General features: G+C 38.5%; 2 protein-coding genes and 1 long non-coding RNA gene across 4 annotated transcripts in view; all 3 read left to right on the forward strand.

The window, feature by feature from the left end:
* LOC311042851 (H-2 class II histocompatibility antigen, E-S beta chain-like) overlaps positions 1-3,815 on the forward strand; it is a 39,261-nt gene extending 35,446 nt beyond the window's left edge. For both annotated transcript variants that reach the window (XM_084053905.1, XM_084053904.1), the window contains one exon: positions 905-3,815. The gene's annotated coding sequence lies outside the window, so the exon portion shown is untranslated. The remainder of the gene's footprint in view (positions 1-904) is intronic.
* Positions 3,816-9,273: 5,458 nt separating this feature from the next.
* Positions 9,274-12,552, forward strand: LOC311042854. Its single transcript, XR_014600550.1, has 3 exons — positions 9,274-9,404; positions 9,842-9,902; positions 12,469-12,552. It is a non-coding gene; the product is annotated as an uncharacterized lncRNA (long non-coding RNA).
* A 4,304-nt stretch (positions 12,553-16,856) lies between these two features.
* Positions 16,857-24,422, forward strand: LOC311042853 (H-2 class II histocompatibility antigen, E-S beta chain-like). Its single transcript, XM_084053907.1, has 6 exons — positions 16,857-17,105; positions 20,349-20,562; positions 21,512-21,579; positions 22,490-22,603; positions 23,062-23,118; positions 24,352-24,422. The coding sequence occupies exons 1-5, from the start codon at positions 16,916-16,918 to the stop codon at positions 23,097-23,099; spliced, it is 624 nt and encodes a 207-aa protein (XP_083910033.1). The 5' UTR covers positions 16,857-16,915; the 3' UTR covers positions 23,100-23,118; positions 24,352-24,422.
* Positions 24,423-27,833: the final 3,411 nt, after the last annotated feature.

The raw sequence follows: 27,833 nt of genomic DNA on the forward strand, positions 1-27,833 counted from the left end.
AAACAAACAAACAAACAAACAAACAAACAAACAAACAAACAAACAAACAAACAAACATGTAAAGCCACAACCTACACTGGTTTATATTGGTTTAGAACCTTAAACGGTTTAGACCAGTTTAGACAACCTAGTTAGAGGTCAAAGTGTGTTCTATGTTGTTACATTTAGCTTTAATACATCAGTGTTACATTTAGTCCTAAATAAGAGTCAAATGTTCACATTAGTTCTGATGACTGAACCCTAATGTTATTGTGTTATTGTGTGTACAATGTATGCATTTATGGAGAAATACACACAATACAGTACATAGGATGTATTTGTGTGTCTGTTTTAACTGTCTCTCTTCTTCTTCTATCAGGTCGTATTCTGGTGCCGACAACCAATGACGATCTTTAGACTCCTCCCACACACCCAGGTTCACTTCCTCTTTCTTTTTACTAAACTTTTTTTTTTGTAATGTATAAAAGTGTATAAAACTAGAAAACATACACAAAACAACATGCTTGTGTAAGAAGTGAAACAACTAGCCTGGTAAACCATCCCGGTCGTGTGAATTCACATTATCATGTGTCTTCTGCTTAATTTCTTATAATAATGAAACTAATAATCAAATTTAATAATCAAATGATTTGTTGTATCAGACAACACTGATGACAATGTGGTCAGATGGGGGGGGGGGGGTCCTCTTGGTAAACTAAAAACTTGCTCATGATCTATTAACCATGTATAGCATAGTTTTAAATCATTAAACCATTAACAAACATTTGACAAGTTATGAGTAACACATTAATTGATCATTTGGGAATGATTAATTTACTATTATAAGGGAAGGTTATTCTAAAGTGTTAACATGTTCACACAGTTAATACATTCTGATTCTTATTGGTTTATTGTCTTTTCACAGAACACCTGGGTGTGTTTTCAGAGAAGCAGAGAGTCATCGCTGCCCTCTGGTGGAGAGAGGAGGAACATTGTGTGTCCATTCAGCTTTTAAATACTCACAGCAGCACAATGATGACATCATCAACCTTTTTTTCACAAATGTGTCCTTTAAAAATGCTTATTGGCTAGCCAAGGCTAACGATAATTAGTGTGCGCCCAGGTCGACGTGGTTCTGAGGGTTAAAGTTATTACACACCGGCGATTATGCGAATATACGCAAAATTCGGACATGTTCCGAATAAATAAAAGACGCTTTTTCGCTTCGCCTTTTAGCTTTTTCGCTCCGTGGAAGCTTGCATTGACTTCATAAGGTTGTTTTTTTAAAGTATTATTCACAAAAAATCGCCCCTGGTGTCTAAGGACCTGTCGGGTTAAGGTTAGGGTTAAAGGAGAGATCCGGACATTTTAAGTGTTATCGTTGATGTGTCGCTAATCACTCACCAACATTGAAAGGGACATTGAGTTATTCCAGAGAGTCCCCTGTCGTCGGGTCTGGCGACCCCCTCCGTTGGCATAATGGGAGCCTGTGTAAGTTTGAAAATCGTCTATTATAACCGATGCAAAGTTATTTTTTTCTCTTCTACTGCTCATCGTGGAGTCTCATGATACTCAAACATGAACGGAATGTCGCGCACGCGCTATCGCTCGTGCAGAACGAGATGACGCTGGTCGCTTGTTTCTTCCACAGACGCCAGGTTCATGTTTGAGTATCATGAGACTCCACGATGAGCAGTAGAAGAGAAAAAACTAACTTTGCATCGGTTATAATAGACGATTTTCAAACTTACACAGGCTCCCATTATGCCAACGGAGGGGGTCGCCAGACCCGACGACAGGGGACTCTCTGGAATAACTCAATGTCCCTTTCAATGTTGGTGAGTGATTAGCGACACATCAAAGATAACACTTAAAATGTCCGGATCTCTCCTTTAAGGTTAGGTTTATAGACATAGTTTCTGTGAGGTTAAAGGTCAGGGTTTAGGGTTAAGGTTAGGTTTATAGAGATTTTGTGTATGAGGTTTAAAGGTCAGGGTTTGGGCGCCACATGGGCGCCACACCAAAGGAAGAGGGAGTCCCAATTAGTGTGGGCGGTTCAATAAATTATTTTGTATAGTTTCTGTCTCAGAAAACACAAACATAATATTTCAGTTCTACACTATATTGAAACATTAAATAAATGATCACACACACAATCAGAGTTCTTCATAACATTAATATTAATATACATCTGAATGGAAGTCAGTCAGCCATGTTTGTGAAAAAGGTTTTATTATTTTATAATTGACCATAAGTCATTTATTATGTAATCATTTATAATGTGTGATAATTAATGTGTTACGATCATTATGACATCACTGTTTCCCTGTGATGGGTGGACCTGAACCCTCTAGGGTGGTCTGAGGTGATGGGTGGACCTAAACCCTCTAGGGTGGTCTGAGGTGATGGGTGGACCTAGACCCTCTAGGGTGGTCTGAGGTGATGGGTGGACCTAGACCCTCTAGGGTGGTCTGAGGTGATGGGTGGACCTAAACCCTCTAGGGTGGTCTGAGGTGATGGGTGGACCTAGACCCTCTAGGGTGGTCTGAGGTGATGGGTGGACCTAAACCCTCTAGGGTGGTCTGAGGTGAGAATGGTGGACTGCCACAGTCTATGACATTAATGGGAAACGCTGATGACATGCAATCATTTATAATTGCATGTGCATATAAATCATTACTAATATAATGATTTATATGTAATCATTGATATGTATAATGAGCAGGGGAGCAGATCTTGGGGGGGGGGGCACAAACAAGGAACATTCTCATCAATTATATCACCAACACAGAGTTCAGTTCTTATTTTTGGTTATTTTCTTATTTTTTTTAATAATCAATACATCCAGTAATCAATACCTTCCGTTTATTATCAATATCTACTGTAAATGATCAATATCTATAATGCTTAGAAAACTGGGCAGGGCTTCCTGTCAGTTATATATTAACCCCTGCCTTTCTTTCTCTGGTAAAACGTTCAGTAGGATAGACGTCAAATAATATTTTGATTAAAAAAAAATATATATATATATATGTCATAAATAATAATTCATTACTCAGCACTAATTGAAGGACACATGGTGAAATGTCCTAAATGTGTCCTATATGTATAAACTTCAATTTAATACATGATCCATACATTCAGTCTATCCTGTCCCATTGTCCCATGAGGTTTTAATTATGTTAATTATGTTAATTAGGAGAATGAGCACTCAGGGTGTGACAGTGACATGATGAGTTCTCTTTCAATGTTTTCATTGATTTTTTAACAATTAAGTGCACAACACTAGACACATAAGACAACATACTCACCAATAAATACATAAAACAAGACAGAATCAACAAGCCAGCAACCAACAAATGAACGAAAATTATAATAAAATTAAAAAATTAAAATAGTAGTCGTGTTTAAAGAAAAAAATGTGTGTAATTCCGACAGTTTGGATATTCCTTGGTCATAAGTTTGTATCTTTCCGTTTTTCAGCTCCACTGTTGTTTCTATCCGTTCATATTGACTAAACTTCACTCATTAAACTAGTTAACAGCTCTGTGGACAAGTGATGATGTATTTGGCAGTTGATGATCAGGACACACGGGTGGCAAAAACAAAACCTTCAAAAAAGTGGAATCACTTTCTTGTAAATACATATTTTAAATTATATCATTTATTTATAAATAATTGTATTGGAGGAACATGTCAGACATGTCCCCTCCTTCCCCCCTGGGATCTGCGACCCTGATCATGAATGGTTTGAAGTTCAGATGTTAGATTTTGGCTTTAATTTGCTTGGTTTGAATGGAATGTCACAATATCAATAAAGGAATGAGAAAACATCATTGTGCCTCATGTTCGCTTAAATTTCACTGCAGGTGGGTTGCCAATTTCAGCCAATCAAGAGAGAGTGCCCATTCATCAGCTTCAATGTTAGTGTTCCAGTTTAAGTTTCATCACTTCCAATTACACTTGTTTAATGTTTATCCTGTGTGAGTGCTCTCTTCTGATTGGATAAGATTGGTATCCCGAACTGAAAATGCAGTATAGAGCTATTTTACACTGTTACTGAACAAACACTATAGCAATGATTACTATCACAATATAGAGCTATTTAACACTGTTACTGAACAAACATAGTAATGATTACTATCACAATATAGAGCTATTTAACACTGTTACTGAACAAACATAGTAATGATTACTATCACAATATAGAGCTATTTAACACTGTTACTTAACAAACACTCTTTAGTAATGATCATCACAATATAGAGCTATTAACAGAGCAGCATAAAATCTCAACCTGTTGCTTTATTTATTATCAATTATTTTGTTATTGGTGTTGTATTATCTAGTCAACACTACAACTAAGCAAGGTAGCTTTGATAACTTAGTGTATAGAAAGATACAGTGTGACTGAATGAATGTGTAACCATGGCAGAAATATAGCAGATCAGTAACTTTGACTACGCCACCTTGGGAGTTTCATCCAAGGAATCAATTAAAGTGCTAAAGTAACCACAATGAATTGCAACACAAGTTTTGTTTGTAAATGAATGGAGCAGAGACGTGCTTCAAGATAATCAAGTATATTTATTATAAACCAGACAGGATAATATTTCCTCCCCAAATGGAAGTTACATTTTAATTAAACACAATTTAATGTTAAAAAGGTAAAAAAGCACTATATCATAAAATACACAAGAGAAGCCACAGTCAGACTGTAGGGGGAGGAGAGATAGAGGGGTTAGTAGAGAGAGGGTTCAAACACTTCAAAAGCACACTTACAAACTATTGGTGGGTTAGGTACACACTACAAACCACACACACACACACACACACACACACACACACACAGCATGCAGTGCATAGAAGACAGTTCTCCCCCACAGTGCGACTGCGGTCGTCTCCAACTATCAGGGTACAAGAAATGACAATTATCAATATAAATGACAGTGGCAGTTGGGTTATCAATGAAAATAAAATATAATGCATAAGAAATAAGGATCTAACAAAGGGGCAAAGGCAGCAACGGAGCTAAGGAGCACCTATAAAACAAAACAACAGTTAGCCCCCAAAAGGCATTATAATTATACATCAAAATACATTCAAATGAAAATACAGAACACTATAGTACCTCAACAGTCAAGCTCTGTGTGTATAGGGCAGGGCACCTGACGCATGGCAGGAGTACACAAGCCTACCTACAGAATTATGTTAGAACCACAATATGAGGACACAATATATACAAGGAAACATTACTCTACATACCTCAGGTTAGGTGAGGTTTGGCCCTAACACCTGGCCTACAAACAGCCTCTTGGCCTCTGATCCTCAACCTCAACACTGAGGCAGAGAGGAGGAACATAGGACCATTAACAATAAATACAATGTTCTAAACACATAGTTTAAAAGCAAAACAACAATCCATTGTCTACCTTGTTCAGACAAGCCAGTGCCTACAGAGAGCCAAGCAGGAATGAGTGAATGAGCACCAGGCTTTATAGGGGAGGGGCTAATCAGTGACTACTTACACCTGAGTAATTAGGGCGTGGACACAGAAGCCTGAATGGAGACAGGTCTCCCTGTTACATATACATCTTTTGTGTGTGTGTGTGTGTGTGTGTGTGTGTGTGTGTGTGTGTGTGTGTGTGTGTGTGTGTGTGTGTGTGTGTGTGTGTGTGTGTGTGTGTGTGTGTGTGTGTGTGTGTGTGTGTGTGTGTGTGTGTAACTGAACCATAACAAGATAGGCTGTACCAAAACAATAGATATTAGACCTAGTGGAGACATTTAGACTCTTACAAGCTGCTAAATATCATAATGTATTGTATAAGTATTATAAGTGATGGTAAAATATAAAGGTTAGATATAAGCAGCCATATAACTTCTTCCTCAGTGTCTCATGTAATAATCTAATATTTTGAGATATGGAATTTTGTGTTCACATTATGGAGTTAGGTTAATCACTGACATTAATTTAAAAACACTTTGTTTTAATGCATTTCAACAGAAACAAAACAACACTCTGCATGAGAATGAAGTGTTAAAGCAGCACTATGTAGTTTGGGGTATCAGTGTCCACTTTGGACACAAATAACATGGCAGCCAACGTCTTTGACTTCATTACCCAAGAGTCTCTGCATGCATGTCTGGCGAGGACGCGCTGTGATTGGCCAGTCTTCTCTTGCAGTTCTGCAAGAGCGGCCTTGACAAATGCCAGGATGAAACTCATTGTCTCCGCTAGACATAATAATACAGTCAAGCCCCTAGCAGGGACCCCCTGAGTCTATACATAGTAATACAGTCAAGCCCCTAGCAGGGACCCCCTGAGTCTATACATAGTAATACAGTCAAGCCCCTAGCAGGGACCCCCCTGAGTCTATACATAGTAATACAGTCAAGCCCCTAGCAGGGACCCCCTGAGTCTATACATAGTAATACAGTCAAGCCCCTAGCAGGGACCCCCCTGAGTCTATAAATAGTAATACAGTCAAAGCAAAAGATAAAAAAAAGTATTTTTTGGGGTGAACTATCCCTTTAAGTACAGCACTTGAGTAAATGTACTTAGTTACTTAACACCACTGACCTGAAATCAACCTTGTGGCCAAACGGCCAGAACCACATCAATATCAGAACGTGGTTCTCTGTGTGAACGGACTGTGGAACCATCTGCTTGTCTGGTGGTGTGGTGCAGTTTGGCTTGAGGAGCTGAAGGGACGTGTCTGGTCCTGGTCTGGAGACCTTCTCCTTCTTACAGATGCTGAAGGAGGTCAGGTTGATGTCCAGGTTGTAGAACATCAGATACCACAGCAAACACAGGAGGAACAGGAAGCCCATGCACAGGTGTTGTCTGGTGCACTGGAACCATGACGTCATGCTTCTAGCTCTGAGAGAGACAACATTACACAACCTATACATTACTTACAATGAGTTACTATCCACTGCATAATACAGATAATACAATAAACTATATTCCACTGCATAATAATACATACATAAAAGTTTCCCTATAGAGCTTATGAGGAAAATGACAAAGCATTCACTAAATAATATGGTTCTTAATAACCTTTTAAAGAAGAATTATTTTTCTATGTGTAACATGAGCCATGAATACTAATAATAATCTTCTGTACATGATAAAAAGTACATTTCCAATCAGCAGTGGTTTGAATAAATCTGTTGTAATGAACATGAAAACATAATTATAATTATTATTATTCTCACACCAGCAGTTTTCTATGGATTAGTATTTATTCTTAGTATTTAGTAATTAGTATCTATTTTAATCCCCATGGAGAGTTTTTTTGCTCTCATTCCTAAGCCAATAGTTTGATGCCCAGCGGACCGGTAGGCAGCGGTTCCGGTAGGAGACACAAAAGAGACTCTTTGTGTCTCCTACCGGAACCGCTGCCGGTCATCAAATTATTGGTTTATGAATGTTAGTAAATGTGACAAAAACAAAAATATCCATGAATTCAAGTCTCCATGGAGTGACTAAATCTATAGGAAAAAAAAGTCATTTTGGGGGTGAACTATCCCTTTAAAGAAGTAATCCTGTATAATGCTGTTCTACAGTCAGTAGTGTGTGATGTGTTTTACATCGTGGTGTTGCTTCAACAGACGACATCATTTGCATCATTAACCCATTCAATTCGGGAACGCATCCGTGTCATTATAGATTTGAGGTATAGCCATTGTTTCATACTTTGGCTATTCAAAAATAGCAGATCTACAAGCTCATGGCGTGGCACTCGGTGCCGCGCCATGAGCTTGTAGATCTGCTATTTTTTGAAAACTCATGAAAATGTGTGCAAATCGTATGTGTTTTAAAGCAAATATTTGGAACTCAAATATTGTCTTCTGCACCTGGCTCACTGATAACACACTATCATTACACCTGTGGGTAAAAACTGAATCCATTATTTTGGGGTCCAGAATAAACCTCTACAAGGCCAAAGAGGGTGACAATGTTATCACAAGGAAAGATGAAATAATGACCTACCTGGGTTCTATCTTAGAGGACAACGTCTCCAGTGGAAAAATGTAATGATAAAAGTCAACCAAAGAAGAGGTTTTGTATTCAGGATCTCCTCTGTGGTTCAGCAGGAACACACTGAGGACACTAGCAGGAGCACTCACTCATCCAATGTCATTCTGACTTACTTTAGCACCACAAAGGCATTAAAAACAAAGCTTCAGACCCTCTCTAAACAAACAGGTCAGGTTAGGTTACTACTATAGGCCTCACACCCAGAACTCACCTAACCCCCTGTTCAGTATACTCAGTGGTGTAAAGTTCAATACTTTTACTTTTACTCAACTACATCTCAGAGGCTAATATTGTACTTTTACTCCACTACAATTATTTGAAAAAAACTTTACTTTGCAGATATAAATTATTATAAAGAATACATTAACCACTTTAGCCCTATTTTATACATAGGCTATTTGAAAATAGCTGATCTACAAGCTCACAACGTTTTGCATCGTGACGCGAACCAGTAAGATACCCTTTAGATTTACACATGTAGTAATGTTATGTTAAACACACTAGTTTAGAGGGGAGAGACACCCCTGTACTTTACTCCCTGTTGGCTGTTGTGAATCAGACACATTCATGTTGTAAATAAAACACTGAATTCACTTTATCCCTCAGTTTCAATCATAAACCAGTGGTTCTCAACCTTTTCAGACCGCGACCCCCCAAAATAATCTTATTTGAACTGGTGACCCCCCAAAATAATCCTATTTAAACTCGGGACCCCCAAAATAATCAAACTTGAACTGAGGACCCCCCAAAATAATCATATTTGAACTGGGGACCTCCTAAAATAATCATATTTGAACTGGTGACCCCCCAAAATAATCATATTTGAACTGGGGACCCCCCAAAATAATCATATTTAAACTGGGGACCTCTTAAAATAATCATATTTTAACTCAGGACCCCCCACCCTGAAAAAGACTTGGAATTGTAGGAGTTGAGGCGTTACATTTAGGTTGACTCAGTTCGCACAGATAAATAGATCTACATGATCTAAAAGAGCTTGTAGATCGGCTATTTTCAAAAATGTTGTTCTTTCTTATATTAATTGACAATTTGGCCAATGTTTGCCCAGTTTTTAGTATAGCTAGTTGATTACTTATGAAGCAGCAGCTATACTGTTCATGATATGTGCAATAATCCACACTGTCGTCTTTCTGGAAACAGATGATGTAACATCGTATCTTTAATCTGATTGGCTGATTATTCTAAACTACAGAACGAGTCCTCCTTCATTCTCTTTCAGACTCCAGAACTTCTCTTTGAGTAAACATCTGTTTATTCTCATCTGTTTATTCTCATCTGTTTATTCTCATCTATTAAATTCAGTTCAGTGACAGCCACCTCATCCTCTCCTCTGTACTTCATGTAAAAGCGCTCCCAGAAAGTAAGTACATTATATTTATGTTATTATATAATATATACATTTACATCTACTGTTATATAAAAAAACAAATATGAATAATGCACTATACAAACAAATGACACGCACACGCACGCACGCACGCACGCACGCACGCACGCACACACACACACACACACACACACACACACACACACACACACACACACACACACACACACACACACAGACAGACAGACAGACAGACAGACAGACAGACAGACAGACAGACAGACAGACAGACACAATACAATTTTGATAAAAGTGGTGAAAGTGAAGATTTTAAGACGTGTAGTAATTCTGAGAAACTTTGTAACAAGCAAATCAAAATCTCTCTGTCTCTCTCTCTCTCTCTCTCTCTCTCTCTCTCTCTCTCTCTCTCTCTCTCTCTCTCTCTCGTAACTGGTGATGTTTAATAAAAGAATAATTCTGATTGGCTGCTGAGTGAATCAAGAAGTGAAATTTCAGTCAGAAGCTTCAGTGGTGAGTTCAACCACACACACACACACACACACACACACACACACACACACACACACACACACACACACACACACACACACACACACACACACACACACACACACACACACACGTTTGTATTACTATACTTGTGAGGACATCAACACTTTAGAGCTTGCAGATCAGCTGTTTTTCGGTGCATGACACTGGCGCGCAACTAAGTATAAATCATGTTGAACTCTAATTCTCCCTAAACCTAACCTCTAAATGTCTAATCCTAACCTGAATGTTTTTCTAATTGTAAACATATCTCTAAAAAATGTTTTTTTTCTTAACTATAAAACAACCATTTGTCTTATGAGGACCAGGAAAACGGTCCTCACAATGTATATTTCTTCAAATTCTACTATACTTGGTCCTCGCAAGTATAGTAATACAAACACACACACACACACACACACACACACACACACACACACACACACACACACACACACACACACACACACACACACACACACACACACACACACACACACACACACACACACACACACACACACACCTCTCATGTGACACTTTGATCACATGACCAGTGTGTTTTTAAATACATTTGTTGGTGTCAGCAGTAATGAGGCTTGGATTGATGTTTAATGAACATGAACAGCATTTTACCAGTGACGCCGAACACACACACACACACACACACACACACACACACACACACACACACACACACACACACACACACACACACACACACACACACACACACTCTCTCTCTCTCTCTCTCTCTACTGATGTTTAATAAAATAATCATTCTGATTGGCTGCTGAGTGAATCAGGAAGTGAAATTCCAGTCAGAAGTTTCAGTGGTGAGTTCAACCCCACACACACACACACACACACACACACACACACACACACACACACACACACACACACACACACACACACACACACACACACACACACACACACACACACACACACACACACACACACACACACACACACACACCCCTCTGAAGTAACACTTTGATCACATGACATGATGGTATCATCAGTGAGATGTAATGAGGCTTGGATCAGAGGAGCGTCTGTGAGTTCAGTTTACAGGTTCAGGTTCCCGGCTCTTCCTGGCTTCATAATTAAAGTGTCCTTGAGCAAGGCACTGAACCGCGTCATTCCAAAACCTCTTGTGCTATAACCACGCCCACTTCTGTGACGAAGGCGGAGCTGCCTCTCAGCATCACATTCAACACATTCTAATACAGACTGAAACCAGGGTTGATTTGTCGACTAAAACTATAACGAAAAATCTTGGTCGACCTTTTTTCACTGACGAAAACTAAATAAAAACTAAGCTATGATGACTAAAACTAAGACTAAATATATTGACAATTTTGTCAACAAATAAAAACTAGACTAAAATGTTAGTGAGGGACTAGTGGAGAAGAGATCCAGTAGAACTAAAAGACAAGTCATATTATGTTTGGTTGTGCTCGGGTGTTGTGCTCTGAAAATAGCCGATCTACAAGTTCACAATGCATCGCAGCGCGACGCGTTGTGAGCTTGTAGATCTGCTATTTTCAGCATGCAACCAAGTGTAAAATCAGCCATTACGATCAAGGCACCGCCAAAATACACTTTAGCCGAATAAATCTAATGATATTTAGTCGACTAAAACTAAAACATTTCAGATGACTAAAATATGACTAAAACTAAATGAAAATCAACACAGCCTGAAACCTCATTACAGCACCTGGTCTGGTGGCGTGCCTCACTAATCATTAGACTGACAACTCTAACCTCCTGGTATCGTTTCCCGCTGCCGACACTCTTTTTACAACCACTATTTGTTTTGCTGATTAACTCATTGACTGCCAGAGTTAAAACATCGTCTATAGCTGCCCTACCGACCGACCGACTTTTTTATTATCAGAATAAAAGACACAGTTAAAAAAACATAATTAGCTGACCTCTGACCTCCCAGTGCTTCATTACAGTCTTATGGCCCTCAGGATGAAGGAGTTCTAGAATCTATCTGTGTTAAACTGATATAAACCTATCACTGAATGTATCTATTAAACTGATATAAACCTATCACTGAATGTATCTATTAAACTGACCTACAGTATGTACATGAGGTTAGACATATGGTGCATAAGGTACAGTATGTACATGAGGTTAGACATAAGGTGCATAAGGTACAGTATGTACATGAGGTTAGACATAAGGTGCATAAGGTACACTATGTACATGAGGAAACATAAGGTACGTTATATATATAAGGTTCATAAGGTGCATAAGCAGCAGCTATATACTGTTATGTGCAATAATCCAGACTGTCGTCTTTCTGGAAACAGATGATGTAACATTGTATCTTTAATCTGATTGGCTGATTATTCTAAACTACATAACGAGTCCTCCTTCATTCTCTTTCAGACTCCAGAACTTCTCTTTCAGTAAACATCTGTTTATTCTGATCTGTTTATTCTGATCTGTTTATTCTGATCTGTTTATTCTCATCTGTTTATTCTGATCTGTTTATTCTGATCTGTTTATTCTCATCTATTAAATTCAGTTCAGTTTTGATCAGTGATGATGAAGATTACAGCCACCCTCCTCATCCTCTCCTCTGTACTTCATGTCAAAGCGATCCCAGGAAGTAAGTACATTATATTTATGTTATTATATAATATATACATTTATATCTACTGCTATTATATAAAAACAAATATGAGCAATGCACAATACAAACAAATGACACACACACACACACACACACACACACACACACACACACACACACACACACACACACACACACTACAAGAAATGTGTAGTAATTCTGAGAAACTTTGTAACAAGCAAATCAAAATATCTCTCCCTCCCCCTCCCCCGCTCTCTCTCTCTCTCTCTCTCTCTCTCTCTCTCTCTCTCTCTCTCTCTCTCTCTCTCTCTCTCTCTCGTAACTGGTGATGTTTAATAAAAGAATAATTCTGCTGAGTGAATCAGGAAGTGAAATTCCAGTCATAAGATTCAGTGGTGAGTTCAACCACACACACACACACACACACACACACACACACACACACACACACACACACACACACACACACACACACACACACACACACACACACACACACACACACACACACACACACACACACACACACACACCCTCTGAAGTAACACTTTGATCACATGACATGATGGTATCATCAGTCATGTGGAGAAGAGATCCAGTAGAACTAAAAGACAAGTCATTTTATGTTTGGTTGTGCTCGGATGTTGTGCTCTGAAAATAGCAGATCTACAAGCTCACAACGCGTCGCAGCGCGACGCGTTGTGAGCTTGTAGATCTGCTATTTTCAGAGCACAACCAAGTGTAAAATCAGCCATTACGACGCCATCAAGGCACCTAAATACATGTTAGTCGACTAAATCAACTGTAGATTTAGTCGACTATAATCTTATGGTATTTAGTCGACTAAAACTAGACAAAAACTAAAAAATTTCAGATGACTAAAATATGACTAAAACTAAATGAAAATCAACACAGCCTGAAACCTCATTACAGCACCTGGTCTGGTGGCGTGCCTCACTAATCATTAGACTGACAACCCTAACCTCCTGGTATCGTTTCCCGCTGCCGACACTCTTTTTACAACCACTATTTGTTTTGCTGATTAACTCATTGACTGCCAGAGTTAAAACATCGTCTATAGCTGCCCTACCGACCGACCGACTTTTTTTATTATCAGAATAAAAGATACAGTTAAAAAAAATCAGCTATAATTAGCTGACCTCTGACCTCTCCCAGTGCTTCATTTCAGTCTTATGGCCCTCAGGATGAAGGAGTTCTAGAATCTATCTGTGTTAAACTGATAGAAACCTATCAGTGAATGTACTTCCTAATAACCAGAAGTGGGAAAAACTGCTCCTGCTTTCACCAACGGAGAGTGGATTTATCTCAGAGAGCTATACAATTATTTCATCTCTCACTGAAGTTAATACACAACGATTAAAAAACAAATGGGAGAGAGAATTGAGTGTGGAGTTGACAAATGAGTGCTGGGCAGATGCTTTATATATAGAGTGAACTCAACTACCTCTTGCGCACGGCTCAGCCTAATCCAACTGAAAGTAGTACATAGATCTCATCTTAGTAAAGCCAGGGTGGCTGAAATGTACCCTGATACCGACTCAAAGTGTGATCGCTGTTCCCAGACACAAGCACGCCTTACACATTATTTATTGGTCTTGCCCACACTTACAACGGCTCTGGTCACTTGTGTTTGACACCCTTTTGGAGGTCTTAGAAACTGCACTGCAACCTTGTCATTGCTAGCTATATTTGGCACATCATCAAATTCTTTACAATTCTCAAATCGAAAGTTAGATATCATTGCTTTTGCAACCCTCTTGGCGAGAAGAAGAATATTACCAACTTGGAAATCTCCAAAACCACCATCTCACTCAATCTGGCTAAATGATGTGATGTACTTTTTAAGCCTAGAACAAAATTAATTCTCTCTCAGAGGAACCACTGAAGGCTTCTTTGAGTCATGGAGACCTTTCATTGAATATTTTAATAACCAGACCTCTCCAGATTAGAATGCTTGGTGGGCAGCAAGTGTAGCGGACAGTGGATTTCAGTGTCTCTCCCATAGGTGTACATGACACAATGACAATGGCTGTGATCCATGATGTGACCCATGACCTTGCTTGTACTTTTAATGTATTAGTACTTAACTTCAGTTGTGTTGTTGTTTTGTATTTTCTGTTTATCTGTTTATTTGTTGTTTTCTATTTGGGGGGGACTGCATGTTGTGTTGTGGTTTGTCTCGTGATGTGTTAAAAAAAATGCGGGTGACTTTATATGCAATGACTTTATATGCAATGACTTTTTGACATGCCATTGAATTATCACCAATAAAAAGTTTTTTTTTAAAAAAGATATAAGGACAGTATGTACATGAGGTTAGACAATAGGTGCATAAGGTACAGTATGTAAATGAGGTTAGACAATAGGTGCATAAGGTACAGTATGTACATGAGGTTAGACAATAGGTGCATAAGGTACAGTATGTAAATGAGGTTAGACAATAGGTGCATAAGGTACAGTATGTAAATGAGGTTAGACAATAGGTGCATAAGGTACAGTATGTACATGAGGTTAGACAATAGGTGCATAAGGTACAGTATGTACATGAGGTTAGACAATAGGTGCATAAGGTACAGTATGTACATGAGGTTAGATATAAGGTGCATAAGGTACAGTATGTAAATGAGGTTAGACATAAGGTGCATAAGGTACAGTAGGGGAGAGCCTGCACGGTTTTAACGTTTTTCACGTTTCACTCTTTTACTGAGCGATCTTTTTACGTACATATGTAAAAATGTCAAGCAAAGGACCTACATATGTCTGCTATCATAAACCACTTAAAGTTTTTCAATTGATAAAACAGGTTGTGAGTTATTAAACCTAAAGTGGACGCTGTTCCGTTACATTGTAAGCGCAGAGCGTAATAAAACAATGTAAACTGATGAAGAACAGATACATGCAGACAACCATGTGGATTTTAGCTCAGCAATATTAAAGGAAAGATTTGTAGACCAAAGATACTCAAGGTGATTTTTTTTTACTAACTTTGAGTTTTTCTGCGATAACTTTCTCTAGCCTGGAGGAAAATACTATTTACTTCTTGGGCATGTTCATTACAGCACTGGTCATATACTGATGTGATGACGTTATTGACCAATCAAGAGAAAACCTGCATGTTACAACCATGAAGCGTTACAATCGTGGCGGCTCTCCCCTATGTATATGAGGAGACATAAGGTGCATAAGGTACATTATGTGCATGAGGTTAGACATGGGGTGCATATGGTACAGTATGTACATGAGGTTAGATATGGTACAGTATGTACATGAGGTTAGACATAAGGTGCATAAGGTAATTATGTATATAAGACATAAGGTGCATAAGGGACAGTATATACATGAGGAGACATACGGTACAGTGTATATAAGGTTCATAAGGTGCATAAGTAGCAGCTATATACTGTTATGTGCAATAATCGTCTTCCTGGAAACAGATGATGTAACATTGTATGTAGGTGAAAACACTCAGAAATAGATCTATATTTCATTTATACTCGGTGTACGGTGGTGACACCACATGTTGTGAGCTTGTAGATCTGCTATTTCCACTGTGTGACATTATTTTTAATCTGATTGGCTGATTGTTCTAAACTACAGAACGAGTCCTCCTTCATTCTCTTTCAGACTCCAGAACTTCTCTTTCAGTAAACATCTGTTTATTCTGATCTGTTTATTCTGATCTGTTTATTCTCATCTGTTTATTCTCATCTATTAAATTCAGTTCAGTTTTGATCAATGATGATGAAGATTACAGCCACCCTCCTCATCCTCTCCTCTGTACTTCATGTCAAAGCGATCCCAGGAAGTAAGTACATTATATTTATGTTTATATAATATATACATTTATATCTACTGTTATTATATAAAAACAAATATAAAAAATACACAATACAGACAAATGACCCCACGCACGCACGCACACACACACACACACACACTAACACACACACGCACGCACGCGCACGCACACGCGCGCGCACACACACACACACACACACACACACACACACACACACACACACACACACACACACACACACACACACACACACACACACACACACACACACACACACACTCCTTTTACTACCTGTATATACAATATTGAATAAAAAACAACAACATTTGAATCTGTTTCAGTGTGAATAAAACATTTGACAGGAAGCTACTTTTAATATCCAACCTTTCCCTTCATATAAGAACCAAACATGATTGTTTAACATGATGATTGATTATGTGTTATTGTCACTGTGAAGAAGTTGAATTTAATGTCATCTTTGTTTTATTTCCAGTGTTCCATGAGACGATTAAAGTCATTGGCTGTTCAGACACAGTTAAAGACCCATATAAAGAGTACATGATAGGACTGGATGGTGAAGTGTTGATGTACGCAGACTACAACAAAGGGAAGGAGGTGTACCCTCAGCCTCCGTTTGTAGATCATATGACCTACCCAGCAGCTTATGAAGTAGCTTTGGGTGATCAGTACTACTGCAAAGCCCACCTGGACTCCATTCTCACTGCCTTGAAGAAACCACCAGTGAAAGGTACATGAATACTATGAACACAATAGTTATTAACTAAAACGGTTCACTGGCACGTTTCACCTTCTCAGCTCCTCCAGCGCTACATTTAGGTGCTTTTCGGTATCAATACTTTAATCTAGAAGTACTCTGTTACAAGTAAAAGTCCGGAATTCTAAATTTACTTGAGTAAAAGTACAAAAGTATTGGAATCAAAATTTACTTAAAGTACCAAAAGTAAAAGTACTAAAATGTTTGAAAATAGCAGATCTACAAGATCGTAGCGCGGCACTCGGTGCCGCGCTACGCGCTTGTAGATCTGCTATTTTCAAATAGCCTAGGTATAAAAAAAGGAGTTATCCTGGAAATACATGATGGGGTCTGACAGACAGACAGACAGACAGACAGACAGGCAGGCAGGCAGGCAGGCAGGCAGGCAGGCAGGCAGGCAGGCAGACAGACAGACAGACAGACAGACAGGCAGGCAGGCAGGCAGGCAGGCAGACACCTTGTTTACTCAGGCATGCTAGACAACTGGACACATAGAGAAACAAAACTTAACTGCTAGCTCAATCTCATTGTATTTAAGATATTCAATATACATTTTAATGCCAGATTTCACATCCTGAACCTATTTTAGACTTCATGTAGTGACATATTTGGCCGATAGGGGGCAGTTAGCCTAGTGTTGATATTATACAGATGATAATAAAACTGAACATTAATGACATTTTTAATTGTCTATTTCCAGATGGATAAGTGTACTATGAGGCTCACCGCTGTGTGTTTACCTCCAGTGAGCTGAAGGACATACAGTACATAGTGTCATTTAATTTCAATGGCGATGAGCTGTTCAGGTGGGACAGTAGAGTAGATCAGTTTGTTGGATACACTGAGCTTGGTGTGAAGGTTTGCTTCAATAAAGTTCCTTTCCAACCGGCTGCGATGAGAGCAAACCGAGAGGCATTCTGCCAACACAACATTGAGCTCGACTACTCCTCTGTTCTGAACAAGAGAGGTGAGCTGATCTCAGAGCAGCACTCAACACTCATCACCTCATAAACTATAACATGACATCATAATAAATCATTCTATTCAGAGATGATTAATGGTGTTAATATTGATCTGATAATGATTATAAAACATTACTTAATCTGCTGAGAAACATTTCAGATCCTCTTAAACCCTTAAAGGGATAGTTCACCCCATAATGACTTTTTTTCTAACGATTAGTCACCCGATGGAGTCTCGAATTCATGGATATTTATTTGTTTTTGTCGCATTTTAAGCCATTAGTTCGATGACCGGTAGCGGTTCCGGTAGGAGACACAAGGCAGCGTGGCAGCGGTGGCCTAGTGGTTAGAGGGGCGGCCTTGATACCGGAAGGTCCCTAGTTCGATTCCCCAATCCATCACATCAATCATGAATCACCGCTGAATAGACCTTGAGCAAGGCTTCCATGCAGGGTCCGGCTGGAAACAAGCTTCGTACTTAGTCCGACACCCTGGGTAAACAACAAACTTTGCTTTGCTTTGCTTTACAAAGAGTCTCCTTTGTATCTCCTATCGGAACCGCTGCCTACCGTTCCGCTTGTCATCAAATTATTTTCTTAGGAATGAGACAAAAACAAAACAATATCCATGAATTCAAGTCTCCATGGGGTGACTAATCCCTAGAAACACATATTTTTTTGGGGTAACTATCCCTTTAAGCCTGATTTATACTGTATCCTAACACGCTGTCACACAGTGGAAATAGCAGATCTACAAGCTTAACATGTGGTGTCACCATCGTACACAGAGTATAAATGAAACGTATAGATCTATTTCTGAGTGTTTTCACCTACATATAATGACCTGCCTAAAACAGAGACACCAGGATTAATGTTTTTAAATGAACTTTAAAAAGAACCATGCAGGCTGAAACACACCTCTATACACTTCATTTACCCTCCTGATTTTATATTTTAATTATTGTCTTTACTAGTTTGTTTTGTATGTTTTTAATCACTTTATTAATATTTTACAGGATTATGTGTATTGTTTTCTTTGTTTCTACTCTAGTTCATTCGAACTATTTTCATAAAATTATATTGCTTGATTTATTGTTGTTTATGTAAAGCACTGTGTAACTGTGAATTATTTAATATGTTTAAATTACATTATATAAATGCATTCTACTTTGTAGAAAGCTGTAGACTATTGTAGAATCTACAGTATTCTATGAAATGTTGTTCTCTGGTGCCATCTGGTGGCCAAACACTGAAATTTACAGTTACAATTTACAATGTATGCATTTATCAGACACTCTTAATCCAGAGTGATTTACAGTAAGCAAGGAAAACACAAGGTAATACATCAAATGCATAGAAATAGTAATCTAGGATCATAGTTAAACCGAGAACCTTTCATCAGTCTAATATCAAACAAATAAATAATCTGTACATTGAAACTATACAAACCTATAATATGCCAGGTCTACAAATGACCTGGCATCTGTCTATATAACATGCTATCTAAAATGCATTTTAACCTTTGCATAAGCCTGCAAGGTCATCAAGGCTAGGTCTAGTGCTACAGGCTGAGGTGGAGTCTGAAGAGGTGAGTCTTCAGACTACAGTGGAATATTGGAGAGTGAGTCTGCAGTTCTGACTGCAATGGGGGGTTTGTTCCACCATTTGTGAGTCAGAAGGGAGAAGAGTCTAGGACGTGTGGAGCGTTGTCCAGGGTGTTTTAGGGAAGACTCAGACAGCTTCCCTGTGTTAGCTGATCTGAGTGAGCGGGAGGGGTTGTAGGGTTGGATCAGGCTTAAAGATATGGGGGTGTCATACCTTTGGTTGCTTTATAGGCCAACATCAGTGTTTTGTACTCTGTGAGGGCAGCAACTGGGAGCCAGTGGAGGGAGAGGAGAACGGGGGAGAGCCAGGAAACGTGAACATTTTGGCTGGTTGAAGACTATTCTGGGCGCCGTCTTACCCATTATCCCTAAACTTCTTTGCCATGTTTTACTATTTTGAAAAACATTTTCAAGTAGTTCAAATAGCCAATCTACATCGACACATTGTGAGCTTGTAGATTTGCTATTTCAACTATTTGAAAATGTTTTTCAAAATAGTAAAAAATGGCAAAGAAGTTTAGGGATAATGGGTAAGACGGCGCCCAGAATAGGGCCGTAAGTGTGTTGCAGCTTTCTGGATCATTTAGATCTCATTTGGATGATCCAATTATTACTGATAATGACATTTTCCTGGTAATCTTATTCATCCAGTGGAGCCCAAAGTGAGACTGAAGTCAGTGACTCCCCCTCGTCGTGGTGAACACACTCACATGCTGAGGTGCAGCAGCTACGACTTCTATCCTCAAGTGATCCTGGTGACCTGGTGGAGAGGTCAAGAACCTTTGACCTCTGGTCTCTCCTATGCCGATCTGTCTGATGGAGACTGGTACTACCAGTACCACTCCTACCTGGAGTACACACCCAGGTACACACCTAACAGACACCTTTACATAGAAATACACACCTAATAGACACCTTTACATATATTCTAGGCCTGTCAAAAAAAATCGATTCATGAATAAATCGCGATTCTTAATGCCACCATTTTAAAATCGATTCAAAATATTAAAAATCGATTTAAAAAATATATATATATATATTTTTTTATTTTTATTTAATAAGTCAGTACCTTTTTCACTGGCACTTTGTCTGAAATCAATGTCAGAAAGACTGACTGACATGATCTGGCTGCATTGAAGTGTATGATTAAACTTTTCATGGTTTATATTGTTCAGAATTGTTTTAAAATGTTCTAGTATAATTAAAGCAAAGTGATTTGGGGTAGAAAATCGCAATTAATCGCAGAATCGCAATTTTAATCGAATCGGCACCCTAGGAATCGATTTTGAATCGAATCGTGAGGTAAGTGAATCGTGACACCCCTAATATATTCCTTAAAAATGAAACAAGTGTAACTCACTTGCTGAAAATGGCCCATTAAATGGTAATTAAATGATTAAATGGTAGGCTTATATTATTTGTATAAGTCACACACACACACACACACACACACACACACACACACACACACACACACACACACACACACACACACACACACACACACACAAACAAAGAGGAATACGCCATAACATGCGTATCTCGATACTAAGTTTCTTCTGCCTCTTGCCTTCCTATTTTTCTGCAATGGGGAGGGAATAGTGGAATACACAATAAACACTAGAGCGGAGGAGAGCCCAGCGGGGCATTCACGCTCCTACAATAATAGTCAAACAAAATATTTTAACAAAGATCAACGGATCAATGTGAATAGAATCGTGGCACGGTTCAGCATGTAGATCAGCTACTACTACTGTGTGTGTGTGTGTGTGTGTGTGTGTGTGTGTGTGTGTGTGTGTGTGTGTGTGTTACAGATCAGGAGAGAAGATCACATGCATGGTGGAACATCCCAGCCTGACCGCGCCTATCAAGATGGACTGGGGTCAGTTACTGAAATCTACTGTAATCTACTGTCTAAATAGCATATATACAAGCTTATAGCGCGGCACCGAGTGCCGCACTATGAGCTTGTAGATCTGCTATTTTTGAAAAATCGTTAACATTTGTGCAAATCTTTCAATATATATATATTTTTAAGCGAACATTTGTAACTGTCAAATGTCTCTCAACATATGTCTTAATTTTTCTGAAAAAAATATATTGTTGCTATATCTTGTCAAGGACCCCCCAAATGTTTTTGGCCGCTGATCCCCATCAAAATATGTTGTTCCAGGGACCCCCCAGAAGCAAATATTTGAGTTAAAAATAGTGTTTAAAAATATATATAAATTATATTCAAATATTTGCACAAATGTTCAAGATTTTTCAAAAATAGCAGATCTACAAGCTCATAACTTGGTGCCGCGCTATGAGTTTATTGATTTGATAAAAACAGATTAAAGAGTCATCATGGTTTTATCAATGTGAAAACAAGACAGTTTTCTAAGACAGAACAAGCGCTGATGTTCTTTTTTACAAACTGCCTCACAGTTCTGAGTCTATGACTCTGTCCCAAGATACTTTCTAAACATTCCACAGCCTGCTTTATAATCATCATAGTAAAAGGCTGATTCATGTCTTCTAAAATCTATCATCATATCCTTTGTTTTGGATGTATTTTGCTCTAAGAAGGACATGTCACATCAGGTGACAAACTCCTCAAGGACTGGACCAATAGGGTTGGACTCATTATTACTGAACAGACTCACAATGACTGTGTCGTCTGTTTATTGTTTAATGTAACTTATTGTCAGATAACTCCATGTCAGAGTCAAGGTGTTTTAATCTACTGTAATAATATAATATAATATGATATAATATGATATGATATGATATAATATTTGTATTGTCAGATGACTCCATGCCAGAGTCAGTGAAGAACAAGGTGGCCATCGGAGCATCAGGTCTGGTTCTGGGTCTGGTCTTGTTCCTGTCTGGATTCATCTACTTCCAGTGGAAGAAACGAGGTGATTAGCATGTTTAATTAACATGTTTAATTAATTATTATACTACCAGTGGAAGAAATGAGGTCAGATCAACAGAGGATCACATGACATGTGGAACCCTCACATAAATGCAAACAAATAAACAAACAAACATGTAAAGCCACAACCTAAACTGGTTTGTATTGGTTTAGAACCTTGACTGGTTTAGACCAGTTTAGACGACCTAGTTAGAGGTCAAAGTGTGTTCTATGTTGTCACATTTAGCTTTATTACATCAGTGTTACATTTAGTCCTAAATAAGAGTCAAATGTTCACATTAGTTCTGATGACTGAACCCTGATGTTGGTGTGTTGTTGTATTATTGTGTTATTGTGTTATTGTGTGTACAATGTATGCATTTTATGTAGAGATACACACACAATACAACATAGGATTAATTTGTGTGTCTGCTTTAACTGTCTGTCTTCTTCTTCTATCAGGTCGTATTCTGGTGCCGACAACAAATGACGATCTTTAGACTCCTCCCACACACCCAGGTTCACTTCCTCTTTCTTTTTACTAAACTTTGTTTTTATTTTTAATAAATAAAAGTGTATAAAACTATAAAACATACACAAAACAACATGCTTGTGTAAGAAGTGAAACAACTAGCCTGGTAAACCATCCCGGTCGTGTGAATTCACATTATCATGTGTCTTCTGCTTAATTTCTTATAATAATGAAACTAATAATCAAATTCAATAATCAAATGATTTGTTGTATCAGACAACACTGATGACAATGTGGTCAGGTAGGGGGGGGGGGGGTCCTCTTGGTACACTGTGTAGTTTGGACCATTCATCATCAATCAAATATAAACATGTGCAGGAGTTTATATCCCATAGCCTGAGAGGACGGTCAGGTGATCAAGTCAGGTGTTACAAGTGTCTGTGATTCAGTTCAGTGAAGAAACGACACAATGCAGCCAAACTCTGAACCGATCATTTGTCAGTGAACTGTACCAATGATTCAGTTCATTGAACACAACATTTCAGTGAACTGTACCAATGATTCAGTTCATTGAACACAACATTTCAGTGAACTGTACCAATGATTCAGTTCATTGAACACAACATTTCAGTGAACTGTACCAATGATTCAGTTCACTGAACACAACATTTCAGTGAACTGTACCAATGATTCAGTTCACTGAACACAACATTTCAGTGAACTGTACCAATGATTCAGTTCATTGAACACAACATTTCAGTGAACTGTACCAATGATTCAGTTCACTGAACACAACATTTCAGTGAACTGTACCAATGATTACATTGTACATTGAGTACATTGAAAACACTGATCATTCCATCACTAACAGGATCAAAGACAGAACCTTGTGGTCCAAAGGAGAGTGTTCTACCAACTGAGCTGCCCTTCCTACTAAGATACACTATTGACAAAGTATTGGTCAAATGTTGTTTGAATGGACTGAGTTGTTTCTACTTTGATGGTTACTGTAGTTGCAGGGAGGGTGCTGGGAGGTTAGGATTTTAAGTAGTTTACTAATAACTTGTTCATGATCTATTAACTATTTATAGCATAGTTTTAAATCATTAACTGAATGTTAACACACATTTAACAAGTTATGAATAACACATTAACTGATACATTGGGAATGATTAATTTTACAATTAATTTACAATTATAAGGGAAGGTTATTGTAAAGTGTTAACATGTTCACACAGTTAATACATTCTGATTCTTATTGGTTTATTGTCTTTTCACAGAACACCTGGGTGTGTTTTCAGAGAAGCAGAGAGTCATCGCTGCCCTCTGGTGGAGAGAGGAGGAAAATTGTGTGTCCATACTATTTTAAGTTTAAGGTTAGGTTTATAATAGACATAGTTTCTGTGAGGTTAAAGGTCAGGGTTAAGGTTAGGTTTATAGACACAGTTTCTGTGCAGGTTAAAGGTCAGGGTTTAGGCGCCACCTGGACGACACACCAAAGGAAGAGGGAGTCCCAATTAGTGTGTGCGGTTCATCAAATTACTTTGTAAAGTTTCTGTCGTCAGAAAACACAAACATAATGTTTCAGTTCTACACTATATTGAAACATTAAATAAATGATCACACACACAATCAGAGTTCTTCATAACATTAATATTAATATCCATCTGAATGGAAGTCAGTCAGCCATGTTTGTGAAAAAGGTTTTATTATTTTATAATTGACCATAAGTCATTTATTATGTAATCATTTATAATGTGTGATAATTAATGTGTTACGATCATTATGACATCACTGTTTCCCTGTGATGGGTGGACCTGAACCCTCTAGGGTGGTCTGAGGTGAAGGGTGGACCTAGACCTTCTAGGGTGGTCTGAGGTGAGAATGGTGGACTGCCACAGTCTATGACATTAATGGGAAACGCTGATGACATGCAATCATTTATAATTGCATGTGCATATAAATCATTACTTAATATAATGATTTATATGTAATCATTCATATGTATAATGAGCAGGGGAGCAGATCTAATTACAACTGGGGGGGGGGGGCACAAACAAGGAACATTCTCATCAATAATATCACCAACACAGAGTTCAGTTCTTATTTTTGGATCCTGATTTGACTAATGATCAATACATCAAGTAATCAATACCTTCCGTTTATGATCAATATTTAAAATGCTTAGACAACTGGGCAGGGTTTTCTGTCAGTTCATAAATAATAATTCATTACTCAGCACTAATTGAAGGACACATGGTGAAATGTCCTAAATGTGTCCTGTATGTATAAACTTCAATTTAATACATGATCCATACATTCAGTCTATCCTGTCCCATCGTCCCATGAGGTTTTAATTAATAATTTTAATTGTGTTAATTATGTTAATTAGGAGAATGAGCGCTCTGGGTTGTGACAGTGACATGATGAGAGTCAACAATAACAGAAAGGTTGTGCAAACTTTACTAAAGTAAAGAACAAAAGTTAGACAGTTTAGATATTCCTTGGTCAGTATTATTTATCTTTCCGTTTTTCAGCTCCACTGTTGTGTTTCTATCCGTTCATATTGGCTGAACTTCACTCATTAAACTAGTGAACAGCTCTGTGGACAAGTGATGATGATGAAGCTTGTGGATTCATTTATTTGGCAGTTGTTGATGATCAGGACACACGGGTATAGCAAAAACAAAACCTTCACAAAGTATTGTGTTTACTGTATGTGAGAATGATTTCAAAAGTAGAATCATTTTCTTGTAAATATAGATTTTAAATTATATCATTTATTTCTAAACATTTTATTGGAGGAATATGTCCCAGACATGTCCCCTCCTTCCCCCCTGGGATCTGGGCCCCTGATCATGAATGGTTTGAAGTTCAGATGTTAGATTTTGGCTTTAATTTGCTTGGTTTGAATGGAATGTCACAATATCAATAAAGGAATGAGAAAACATCATTGTGCCTCATGTTCTCTTACATTTCACTGCAGGTGGGTTGCCAATTTCAGCCAATCAAGAGAGAGTGCCCATTAATCAGCTTCAATGTTATAGTGTTCCAGTTTAAGTTTCATCACTTCCAATTCCACTTGTTTAATGTGTATCCTGTGTGAGTTCTCTCTCCTGATTGGATAAGATTGGTATCCCGAACTGAAAATGCATTTATTTAGTAAAGAGCTGGAGAGACATGGACATTACATTACAGTCATTTAGCAGACGCTTTTATCCAAAGAGACTTACAATAAGTGCATTCAACATAGGTAGGCAAGAAAACCAGAAGTCTTAAGAGCATTCTCTTCTAAAACAAGCAACCAAGAGTATACCTAGCGCTAAGGTAAAAGTGCAATATATCAGCTACCTACTTCCTTAAGCAGATGAGACTGTTACTGACCAAAGACTCTATAGTAATGAATACTATCACAATATAGAGCTATTTAACACTGTTACTGAACAAACACTCTATAGTCCATTCCAATCCACTTTATTTATAGAGCACATTTAAAACAACAGTGTTGAACCAAAGTGCTGTAACACTCAGTAACAAAATATACACAAAAATACAAGAGCAAAACAACACACAATAAACAGGACAACATTAGACACAATGCCTGGTGGATACAACAACTCTCAGTCTGAATTTTCGAATGCCAAGGAGTAGGCCTACAAGTGAGTTTTAAAACTTGATTTAAACACAGGCAGGTTTGAGACGCTCTAACATGGGGTGGAAGCTCATTCCACAGTTTGGGCGTTACGGCGGGAAATGATCTATCTCCCCGGGTCTTCAGCTTTGTTGCTGGGACCTTAAGGAGTGACTGGTCAGTAGACCTCAAGACCCTTGTAGAGCTATTGGGAGAAAGAAGCTCCGATATGTACAATGGTGCCAACCCATTTAAAGACTTAAAAACAATCATTCAAGTCTTAAACTGAATCCTGTAACGAACAGGGAGCCAGTGTAGGGAGGCAAGAATCTGGGAGTTGTGATCATACTTCCGTGCCCCCGTTACGAGGCGAGCGGCCGCGTTTTGGACTAACTGTAGTCATGACAGGCAGGCTTGGCTAACACCAACATAGAGTACATTACAGTAGTCGAGTCGGGTTGAGATCAAAGCATGGATAAGACATTTAAAATCAGAAAGGGTTACAGCAGACTTGACTTTGGCTAAAAGCCTCAGCTGATAAAAGCAGGGGCGTCAATTGGGTATGGCAGGCTATTGCAGCTGCCATACCCTGGCTCCAGGGAAGAAAAAAAAAAGAAGTACTTTTTTGATAATGCATCGGGAAAATCAGGCAAAAATAAGAATTAAATAACATAACCCTAACCTAACCCGAATCCTAACCCTAAAACCGAAATAAAGTAACCAGAAACTGGAAAAAAACGAACCCAACCCGCCCAGAACCGCACAAAAACGCGTGCATGAGGTCGCGTGCATGCTGCCATACCTTAGCTTTTGCTGAACTGACGCCACTGGATAAAAGCTGGATTTAACAACAGAGTTAATCTGTTTATTAAACTTAAAATCGCTGTCCAATTTGACACCAAGGTTAGTGACCACTGGTTTTAGAAATGGCTGCAGGGGGGCCAGATCCAGAGAGGTGTCACACACACACACACACACACACACACACACACACACACACACACACACACACACACACACACACACACACACACACACACACACACACACACAGCTTTGATAACTTACAGTGTAGAGAAAGCTACACAGTGTGACTGAATACATGTAAACTAGCAGAGATAGAAGCTAATG

The sequence above is a fragment of the Gymnoscopelus microlampas genome (assembly GCF_963454915.1).
Source record: "Gymnoscopelus microlampas genome assembly, chromosome: 4".
In the NCBI taxonomy this organism is placed as follows: Eukaryota; Metazoa; Chordata; class Actinopteri; order Myctophiformes; family Myctophidae; genus Gymnoscopelus; species Gymnoscopelus microlampas.